Genomic DNA, 11986 nt, shown 5'->3' with positions numbered 1-11986 from the left:
ACCCAGCACCCAGCAGAGCAGAAGACTGAATGAGCAGGATGGCAAGTGTTGGGCCCAGTGTTCTAACCTTAGCAGGGTGGCAATGTCTTCGCTCCCTGGCAGGTCAGCAAGTCAACCTGACCCTCAGAGTGTGACACCCCTCCCCCACCTATGACCTTACCCCCAGAGTGGCCAGTGGAACCCTGAAGTGTCTGTGAGGTCACTCCATTCTGCTCCACAAAAACTCTCGGTGGGCAGCAGCCACTGGCTTGTCTCTGTCACAAGGAAACTTCTGAGACCCAGGGACTTGAGGGCTGTGGTCACAAGGAAGCTCCTGAGAGGGACAGGGAACATTGGGAACCAAGGACACTCCAGGTGCTGACTCTGGGAGGCCAGAACCAGGAGCAAAAGTTTTGTGGGCTGCAGAGTGTCACCCAGCAGTTGCGGAGGCCACCACCGCCAAGCAGCCATGGTCTTCGGCTGGCTACTTGTTCTGCTAACAGCTCTGCCCCCGGTCACGACAGGCGCCAAGCAGTGCATCTTCTGTGACCTGACCGAGTCCTGGAACTGCCTTGGCATCCCCATGACCTGTGGTGACGACGAGGAGTGCTTCACAGGCCACGGGATGATCCCTGACCTCGGCCCCATCATCAACAAAGGCTGCATGCTCTCCTCTTCATGTGGCCACCGTGACAAGCCTGTCCTCTACAAGGGCATCACCTACAACCTAGTCTCTATCTGCTGCTACGGCGAACTGTGCAACAGGGCCCCCATCCCCGCGGGCGGCCTGACGGCGTGGGCCGCCACCGCCCTGGCGCTCGGCCTGCTGCTGCTGCTTCCTTGACTGTGACCAGTGTGGACCGCAGGGCCTGGGACTGGGCTCAGGGCTCCACTGCTCCTGGCGGGCCCTCCTTCTCCCCTTTCCCCCATTAAATGGCCAGAGGCCCTAGACAACCCCTTGTGGTCCTGACTTCTATTCTATGGCTGTCCATCAGGTGCCCAGGGCTCCACGAAGCACCTTGAGGCTTGATTTTGTGGTGGGGACCATGCCCAGTGGGTTTGACTGTACTACTATGTTTCATTGATTCTAAGATGTGTTCTCTTTTCACATTTTGATCAGGATGCGTCCTTTCATTGGTGGCACCTTAGAGTCGACGAAATATGGTAAAAATAATATTAATAAATGACAGCTGATGCATATGAAACAAAAGCAATTTCTAGAATGTAGAATAAATTTGAGCTATCATAGAGTAACTGGAAGTGAAGTTAGGGTTTTATAGGCAGTAGAACTGGCAAAGAAACTTTGCAGATAGAGGAAGTAAGTTTTAGAGAAGATAAATGGGAAGAAAATGGGAAGGAGCTAGGGTCACCTTCAAGAAAGAAATTAAAAGACAGGGACCATGTAAAATCTCCTAGTAACATGCTAATCTCTGTCAGGCCTCAAGATGGTATTTACAAGTGAAGAAATGATGGGAAGTTCTTTTCTGTGGAATGCTTTTTTCAAGGTATGCCTGCTCTCCCTTAGCTGCTTATAGAAAACAAACCTGATTTTTTTTTTTTAATTTATGAGGCATAGCATACTGGAAAATGTCAGTGTTAGATATGTGATTACTAAAGCATGCAGTGGAGATATTTATGATGGAAAGAACTCCCTTTGTATAACTGATGCCTCACATGTGTTACTTAGACAACTTCTATGTAAATTCTGATCCAAGTTACATACTAATAGAGAGAGGAACAACTGAGAGTTGCACTGGCACACTCAGGCCCCTCCATGCTTCACCTGAGTCCATCGAATGCCTGCCTCCTTAGAGTTATTAGTAAAGTTTGATACATGGTAAAATCTGTAGTTCTAAAGAGTCTGATTTAACTTCAGTACCATAAATGATTCATTTAGCAGATAGTGAGTGGAACACATCCATTAATGCAAGGACTTATATTTGATTTAATGCAAGATAGTTGTTGGAAAGGGGGAGTTACAGTGAACTTTTGGAGAGTTTTAAATTTGATGTCCTGGAATTTGGATTTTATTCCATAATAAGGGAATGATACAGGTTGATGAAAGAGGATGATGGTTTTTACTCCAGTGAAACAGGACACAGGAGAACAGGAAAGAGCTGAGGTCTTAGGTAAAAGGCCTTCCAGGTGACTGTGATATTCAGGCAAAAGCGACTAGAACACTGAAGGCGTGAACAGATGATTAAGAAATTATAATTAAAATAAACAGTTCTTAGAGATGTACTGGTTATAAAAATGAGTTAAAGGTAGTTTTTAGAAAGGTTGAAAGGTGCTGCCTGGAACAGAAACAGGCAAGTTTAGAGTTAGTTTGACATAGGATGAATGTTAAGGACCAATGAGCTAAAGGAGCTTGTGGACTACACAGGTGCACACTCTCTCTCTCACACTCATTTACACACATAGCCCGTACTTGGACATTCAGAGACGTGCAGTCGAGTTCTTACTATAAACCAGCTACCAAGGTGGAGAATTTACACATGACTGAAAGAATCACGGGCGTGGTCCCAGTTGTCCCTCTCCTAGTCTCCCTCCTCTACTTACGAAGGGTGACAAATGTGAATAGTCCAATTTTATATTATTGGCTCATTTTGAACCATGATCTTTCTGTGCCAACGCCCCAGCATATTGGTTCCTTGTAAGTCGAGATTCAAAACATCTTATTTTTTAAAAAATATATCTTTATTGATTTCAGAGAGAGGGAAGGAGAGGGGGAGAGAGAGAGAGAAATATCAATGATGAGAGTCACCGATCGGCTGCCTCCCGCACGCCTCCTGCTGGGGATGGAGCCCGCAACCCGGGCCTGTGCCCTGACGGGGGATCGAACCTCGATCTCCTGGATCCTAGGTCAATGCTCAACCGCTGAGCCACACCTGGCTGGGCTCAAAACATCATTTGAAACAAAATATGTACTGAAAATATGTACTGTACGGAGTGTGATTCCTCCGCACTCTGGCTGCAGTGCTATGTTCTTCACTCCATCCTTTTCATGGCCATTTGTGTCCATCAAAAGCAAATTTGTTTATAAATAGTTCATAATTCCCAAAGCTGATATATCAGAAGCGAGTCTCTCTCCCTTCGGTATATGAGGATCGGCAGAGGAGTGGAACATTGTGGTAAAATGAACAAAGATGTCCAATGGGAAGAGTAGATGAGATTTTCCAGGTGAGTCCAATGAAACCACAAGGGTCCTTAAAACAGGGCAGCAGTAGAGTTAGAGTGACAGGAGATTTGATAATAGAAACACAAGTTGGAGTAAAGCCATCATGAGTAAGGAGCCAAGAGCTAAGGAATGCAGCCTCTAAAACCTACAAAAGGCAATACTCCTTTGGAGCCTCCAAAAAGAACCAGCCTTGCTCACACCGTGTAGTTAACTCAGTAAGAATGATTTTAGATTTCTGATGTCCAGATAATACATTTGTGTTGTTTTAAGTCAATAATTGTGTGGTAATTTGTTACAGCAGTGATAGAAACCTAATAAAGGCTTCTAATCATTTTTGGATCACCTATGTCATCTTGGTTAGGAAGACAGCATTTGGCTTACAAAGAGAGAGGAAACATTTCTACAGACAGATTGTTCTGATGTGTAGAAAGTTATCTCTGATCTAGCATACATTTTACATTCCACATTTTAAAAGCTGGATATAACGTGACCCTTGCTACCTCCCTCAAGGGTAGAAAAATAGGATTATTCTACAAGAAAGTTCCCAATTCACAGGTTAACCAAAACTTATCTTTTAGCATTGCAGACCCCTAGGTGATTATCACAGATGGAAACTTTTAAAGAGATATCCTCTGGGAGAAATCTGAAGCATTAAGATTAAAAAGGCCCAAGAAAATACCATTAACATGGCAACTGAAATTTTACTGATGACTTTAGAGAAAATACCTCCAGTTGACTTGAGGAGGAAAGACAGATCACCTTGATCAAGGAAAAGTGGTTCTCAACTGGGAACAATCTGTCCCTCAGGGGATACTTAGCAATGTCTGGAGACAATTTTGGTTGTCACAAATCTGATAATGCCACTGTCATCTGGTGGATAGAGGCTAGGCATGCTGCTGAACATCCTACAATACAAAGGACTGTCCCTTCTACCACCAAAACAGAAATATCCAATCCAAAATACCGACAGTGCTGAGGCGAGAAACCCCGGCATAGAGTATGTCTGTGTGACCATACTTATTTTTCAGAAAAGGAAATGTAAATTAAAATAAATAATCCAATTTATGTCATCTGAGTCCTAATTTGATACCCATTTGATATTCTCTCTCCAAAATATATCTCAATCAATAGAGAAAAATTCATATACACTCATATATACTGAATGTTTGTAAAAATAAAAGACTTTTCAAGTGTAGAATAAACCTCAGGGTAGCCCTTCAAAAAGTTTAATGGAAATTTGTAACTTACAGAAAGAGTAGCATAAGTAATTCAAGTCAAGTCATCTGTATCATTCGTTTATACAAACAAATAGCTTATGTATAAATATAAGCCTAACTTCAGAAAGAAATCACTTAGTCACTTGCAGAATTTATTCTGCAGGAAAAATCTGACTTCCTTGTCCAAATGGATTTTGAAATTTCGTTCCTATGTGGACCATTTATGTTAATCTTTAATTAATAAAGTCAATGTTATTCAGTTAATTATATTTAAGGGGAAATCAGAACCACTGTGATATAGGCACTGCTATAAAACTAATATTTGGCATAAGAAAATTTTGCAAGTTAATGATACCATATAAGCTCATATAAATGATAAGGAGAAAATAGACAAAATTTATTTATTTATGCAACTAGTCAGAATAAAAGGATATGCTCCCATCCCTTCATTTAGGAAATATTTATTGATCTACTCTACGTCACGGCCTATGCTAAACCTTCAGGAAATAAAAATGGGCATCATGGAACTGTCGTAAAGAAATTAAACTTGGTAAAGCAGAACAGTGGTATTGCAGGAGAGTTTCGATGGAATGCAGACTCTTAGAAGCTTACTTACGCAGGGATTTCATTAACGAGTGCTCAATGGAGGGTGGACAAGAGGAGGAAGGTGACACAGGAAAGGCTGGTCCGCCCTGTAGTCTCAAGATGCCCTCAGCTGGCCCCATGGGGAGCTCTGAAGATGAGATGGCCATTCACAGTTATTCTAAGTTGGGAAAAGAGGTCAGGTCTTTATAACCCTATTACCAAAAAGCCATAGGATGCAGTCTGCCCCTGAGAAGGCGGCAAGAGTTTGGGTGGTGCAGTTCCTTGCAGACAAGAGAAATATCCAAGGAGAGCAGACAGCATACACATGTGGTACTGACAAAGAGCGCTATGGGGCTTAGTTGAAGGCAGTAAACTAACTATGATGCGCATACAAAGTACAGGTTCGGTATAATGCTGTTGAAGAGGTATTTGAACTGAAACTTGGACTGTGATGAGGGTTATTCCAAGTAAAAAAGCTAGGGAATTACTTTCCAGGCAGAGGGAACAGCATGTACAAAGTAATAGAGTCAAAACAGCAAAACATAATAGGAGAAAGGTTAAAGTTCATTCAGTGTGGCGCTCAGGACAAATGTTAGAGAGGGAGAAGGTAGGGCTAAAGGAGATGGGAAGTGATTTTTTTTAATTTTTATTTTTTTAAATATATCTTTATTGATTTCACAGAGAGGAAGGGAGAGGGAGAGAGAGAGAGAGAAACATCAATGATGAGAGAGTCATTGATCGGCTGCCTCCTGCACGCCCCCGACTGGGGATGGAGCCCGCAACCCGGGCATGTGCCCTGACTGGGAATCGAACCCCGATCACCTGGATCCTAGGTCGGTGCTCAACTGCTGAGCCACGTCAGGCTGGGCGGGAAGTCATTTTAAAGGGGCCTTGTAAACTAGGACAAGAAATTGGGAATTTCTCCTATTAAGAAATCTAGATCTAACAAGGACTTTAAAGGGGAAAAGTAATAGGGTTTTATTTAAAGAAGATAATTCTGCAAGCACTGAGGACGGGTGATTGGAAAAGAGGGAAAACTGGTGCAGGACAATGCACTTGCAATAAATCAACACTCAATTGTGATAATGCATCAAAATCATCTTCAAGGGCAATAAAGAGTGTGATATAAAGTAAATGATGAAGCACAGGTTCCATGAAATGATCAAGAACCAATTTACCCCTCCTGCCTACATACGCCTGATAGGACACTGCCCAGGAAGCAGAGGCCTTTTCTAATTTTAGTACCAACAAGAAATAATAAATGTTAGCATTGAAGGGTTCAGACAGAAGCTTTGACTACACAAATGCCTTCCAATTTAGACCAGAAGATGGATTTGAATGACAAACAGGTGAACATGCAGGGCAACCAACGATAATCAGTCAACCAACCCTATTAAACGGCAACTAATGACATGGATTGAATGTTTCTCACTCAATGACAAGTAAACAAGCTAACAAAATTCCATGGCACAGGACAGGAGAATATTCTATACTAGAGCTTAACACTTGAGAAGCAGAAAATTATTTGCTATTAAGTACATTATATAATGAACTAGTTTGTGACTTTAATAAAATCCAAGAAAAATAGTCTTTAAAATAAGAGATAAAATGAGCTAGAACAGCCTGACAAGAAGAATTTGGTGGCAGAGAGATACTGATTCATTCAGACTGAGGTTGGCAGACCTAAGAGGCAGACCCTGAAAAGAGGATTCCTATGCAAATGATTTAAGTCAGAGCTCCCAGAAAAGACTAGTGACAGGAGTGGTAGAAGCCAGAGATGGAGAGAGGAGAATTGAAGCAAGCTCCAAGCTTCAGCCTGACATGTAAGTTGCACTTCCAGGATTCTCACAGTCTTTGGCTAAAGCTCACCCAGAGTGGCTATGTAAACTCCCTGGTTGTTTCAGCTCTGTGTGACTAAGCAAAGAAGTTCCAGTAGCCAAAGTGTTTACACACTGTGCAGGTCTCAGAAACAAGGCACAGAGTGGCTGGGGGACAGGCACACAGAAATGGTACAGGAGATCCTAGGGGATCTAAGTACCTATGATGAAGTCATCACTGGGGTGGTTGCTATGACTACAGAGGTGAACAACGGAGAAAGCATGCCCACAACAACAGAACTTGTATTCTAGGTCGGGAAATGCAGGCTACAATCAAAGAAACAAAAAATATAAACAGAATAACGATTTACATAGATATGATAAAGTAATTAACATGTAAAAGCGGGAATGGGGAGAGGGCATCTTATTTATATTAGGGAGTCAGGAAAGGCCTATCATACACAGGGATATATTTATTTGTTCAGATACACGAAGCTTGTATCTTAATGAAATGAAAACACAATAAGGTAACAGGAACTATTATCATAAAAAGGAAAAATACAGTAGTAGAAAAAAATCTATATTAAAAGCATAAAAGAAAAGATCAATTACACAAAACATAGACTCCAAGTCCAAAATAGCAAGCTCTCTCAGATAGTGACTTAAAACCTGAGTGGTTCTTTTGTTTTTTGTTTTATTTTTGTTTAAAATATTGCAGTTGTCCCTTTCTCTCCAATGACCCATTCCACCTCTTTCCACCCCCTGCCCAGTCCCTCTCCATACCATTGTCCTTGTCCTTGGGTTGTGCATATATGCATATAAATTCTTTGGTTAATCTCTTGCCCTCCTCCGTCCCTCTGACATTCGTCAGTCTGATCAACACTTCCATGTCATTGAATCTATTCTGTTCATCAATTTATTAAGTACTTTAGATTCCACATATAAATGAGATCATGTGGTTTTTGTCTTTCTCTGCCTGGCTTATTTCACTTAGCATAATTTTCTCCAGGTCCCCCCATGCTGTCCCAAAGGGTACGAGAGCCTTCTTCTTTACAGCTGCGTAGTATTCCATGGTGTAAATGTCCCACCGCTTTTTATCCACTCATCTACTGATGGGCACTTGGCTGTTTCCAGATTTTGGCTATTGTAAATAATGCTATGAACATAGGGGTGCATATATTCTTTCTGATTGGTGTTTCAGGATTCTTAGGATATATTCCTAGAAGTGGGATCACTGGGTCAAATGGCAGCTCCATTTTTAATTTTTTGAGGACCCTCCATACTGCTTTCCATAGTGGCTGCCCCAGTCTGCATTCCCACCAGCAGTGTACCAGGGTCCCCTTTCTCCACATCCTGGCCAGCATTGTCATTCATTGATTTGTTGATGGCAGCCATTCTGACAGGTGTGAGGTGATACCTAATTGTGAAGCCTGAGTTTTAATTGCCCACGTGTAGAAACATGAATTAAATAAAGTCTGGGATCTAAGAAAGATGGGATTCACATCAAAGCTCCCACATATATGTACAGTTCCTTAAGGGACACAGTAAAACTAGTAAAAAATGGGAGTGATGCCTGTCTGTCTTCATCATGACTTTGCATAAAACGGGAAGGACAAACAAAACCCCCAAATGCTTAGCGACTCATCTGTACTCAAGTGGGTTTGGGTCTAAATTCACACTATCTGTACAGCCCCCCAAAAATCCAAGATGGAAAAGTAGGTTATATGATCCTGGGATGATAGTGTCCCTGGGTTTCTAGCAGAAGCAAATACAAATTCTCACTAAAACAATGCATTATAAATATAGGCACCAAGATTCCAAGAAACATGAGCTCACAATAAAAAGGAATCACTAACTACATGGTTAATACAGGTAAACTATGAAGAAAAAAACAAAGCACAAAATCAGACCCACTAAGATGGGAAATTTTGATTTTATCAGATATAGAACATAATATAAATTTGCTTCATGTATTGTATTTTTATTGAATTTATTGGGGTGAGATTGGTTAATAAAATTATATAGATTTCAGATGTATGATTCTATAATACATCATCTGTGTACTGTGTGTTCGCCACCCCAAGTCCAGTCTCCTTCCATCACCATTTACCTCCCCTATATCTTTTTCTACCTCCTCCCATTCCCCCTGCCCTCTGGTAATCACCATACTGTTGTCTTTGTCTATGAGTGTGTTTTTTCTTAATCCTTCCATCACCTTTTTCACCCAGTCCCGCAAAACCCCTGCTTAATGTATTTATGGGACTGAAAGATTAACAAAACAAGAAGAAATATAAAAATCATCAACATTTCTGATGCTGTCCAGTTTGATAAGCATTGGCTTATTTAGTTACTTCCCAAATATATTTTGAATGATTGGCAAAAAACATACTGATACACTTGCAAACCAGATATCATTAGTTAATTTTAGAAACCATTCCCACGCCTCTATAAGGTTCCCCTGAATGATGGGGGCATAAAGTCTGGAAACTACATTTCTCAGACTTCACTGCCAGCAGAGTTTCACCTAGATCCTGCCAAGGAAAGGCACCTGCAAGAGACCTGGATGGCATAAGACACGAAGAGCATTCTTTTTCTCTGGCACTGCATCTGGGAACATGGGCATCAGCAGATGCTAGACTTCCTGAAATCCACCCTCCTGACTTCGTTTCCCTAGGCTTCAATGGTTGTGTGAGTCTCTAATTCCCAATATTAAACCTCTTCCTGCTAGAAATACCTATAGTAGTTGCTGTTTTCCTGACCAAGGGTTAGCCAGTGATCTGAGACACACAGACAAGGACGGGAAGTAATGGTAAGTAACAGTAACCACAAAGAGCTTTTAAAGGGACTCCTGACAGCAATGATTTATAGTCAGGGCTGAATTTTAACAATTGGATTAAATATTGAGGTTCAGAAACATGAGATCAGCAATGGAACAGCTGTGCAAACTCTGCTGAACATCTTCTTTGATGCCAAGACAGAACCGGCACAAACAGACAGATTCTGCAATATAATTAGGGGAATTTTTCAACTTATAAAAAATGGATCATCATAAATATTCTAAAAACCTGAACAAGATGTCAGACCCCATCAAACTAATGTGATCACAAACAAGATGATAAATTGGGCAAATGTCAAGTTTAAGAGCCTAAGTCCCTGCCAAAAGTAGGTTTATACCTATAATGAAAGGCTCTGGTGGCCATGTTAACTGATGACTCCCTCATGATTATTTCATTTCAAGGATTTAATTATCGCCTTTCAGATTTCAGGAAATGTGGACTATTTTTAGATGCTGCAAATGTTGCTGAACATGGGCCCTGAGAGCTTAGGGAATATGCTCAAATTTTCCTTAATAGAAAAAAGTGAACTACAATATTCAGGCTTCTGGACTGTAGAGTTTTTGTACACACACACACACACACACACACACACAAACAAAGAAAAACTTTTTAAGCTTTTAGTCTTCAATTACAAAGAACATAGAAATCACTTGGCAGCCAATTTTAAACCATCATAATTAAGAGTTTCCATTCCACATCATACCAAGTATATTAGAATGTACTCATATCCCAGTTAATATAATATTATATTTAAAGGATTTTGACAATTTAAGTTTTAAAATTGTCTTTGCATAATTTATTTAATTTATAATTGGGCATGACATCTCAGCAATCATGCTGCATATTTGAGAACTCTAGCAAAATGAGTTTTTCTTTTCATAGTTTAGAGATAATGATTCTTTATTTCATATCTTAGACAATTTCATAAGCTTGAGAAACTCTGCCTGATATGAGACATGCGACCCCCAATAAACAATTTGCAGCTTCGGCTGAGAGTATGAATTCATATGGTCACCTAATTGTCGACAAGTTTTCCTCTTGCCAATTCAAGCTACTGAAAAAGGGATGAAGGGAAAGACCTCAGTTTATCTGTCCATCCCTCTTTGCACTTCAAAGTCTACCTTGACCCTGGTATTGTGGAGCAATCGATCTTTCCACTCCCACATTCCATAGGGAGTGGACATCACCAAAGGTCTGGAATTCCGAACACTGTCACTACTCAGATGGAAGTACCTGCTTAAGCTGGCAGGCTTCCTGGCTGGCACCGCTGGCTTTCCTGGAGAGCAGCTGTTTCAATACCTGTCTGCCTCTGCTGGTAATCACTGCTTTTATAGTATGAATGCCTGGGTGGGTATCAGTTTCAATGGGAAGTGCTATTCTCCACCTATTTACTCATCCTTCTAGCACAATAGCAGCTAATAGGATGTCTGGCCCTTTATGAGAGGGAGCTTTGATCAAAAAGCTACTTTGGGCCAGACACTATGTTAGGGGCTTCATATACAGTCTAGTCTAATGATCATAATACAATTATAGATACTTTCATTGTCTTATTTTTCATCAGCTTGCAAGTAGCTCTTTTCCAATCCCTGGATAGGAATGTAAACCCTCTGATATCAAAGCCCATCTGGGTCCCACTACCTCACCTGCTGCCTCTGTTTACAAAGCACTTTTAAAAATTTTTTTTAATATATCTTTTATTGATTACAGAGAGAGGAAAAGAGAGAGAGAGAGAGAGACACAGAAACATCAATGATGAGAGAGTCATTGATCGAGCCCGCAACCGGGCACGTGCCCTGACCGGGAATCAAACCCCAATTGCCTGGATCCTAGGTCGATACTCAACTGCTGAGACACACCCCGCCAGGCCAAAGCACTTTCTTTTCCTTCCCTTTTTATTGAATTTATTGGCATGGCACTGGTTAACAGAATTACACAGACTTCAGGTGCACAGCTCCACAACACATCATCTGTATGCTGTATTGCGTGTTTACCATGCCAAGTCTCCTTCCACCGTCGTTTATCCCCCCATCCCCTCCTCCACCTCTCCCCAATCCCCCTCCCACCAGCAACCACCACACTGCTGTCTGCATCCATGAGTTCTTTCTTTTTTTAATTTTTTGCTCAATCCCTCCACCCCCGCCAATTCACATGCATTTGCTCTTTTTACAACAAAGCCAATCCCATTGTTTTAAAGGGGCTGAGAGTAGTAATTAAGGTAGTCATTTTTAATTAACCTTTTGAGATATCTGTCATAAAAGATACTGCATGGACTCCACAGAACTGTCCATTAAAAACCTTTAGGCTGATAAAATACATTCTACAGCGATTTCCTTCCTGAGCGTAGTTTAGTCAGATACAGAGGAAACTCAAAGA

General features: G+C 41.2%; 1 protein-coding gene across 1 annotated transcript; it reads left to right on the top strand.

The window, feature by feature from the left end:
- Positions 1–448: 448 nt before the first annotated feature.
- Positions 449–823, top strand: LOC107539025 (sperm acrosome membrane-associated protein 4-like). Its single transcript, XM_016215398.2, has one exon. The coding sequence runs from the start codon at positions 449–451 to the stop codon at positions 821–823; it is 375 nt and encodes a 124-aa protein (XP_016070884.1).
- Positions 824–11986: the final 11163 nt, after the last annotated feature.

The sequence above is a fragment of the Miniopterus natalensis genome, chromosome X (assembly GCF_054644295.1).
Source record: "Miniopterus natalensis isolate mMinNat1 chromosome X, mMinNat1.hap1, whole genome shotgun sequence".
In the NCBI taxonomy this organism is placed as follows: Eukaryota; Metazoa; Chordata; class Mammalia; order Chiroptera; family Miniopteridae; genus Miniopterus; species Miniopterus natalensis.
The sequence above is the reverse complement of the archived record's forward strand: the minus strand, read 5'-3'. Positions and strand labels throughout refer to the sequence as shown.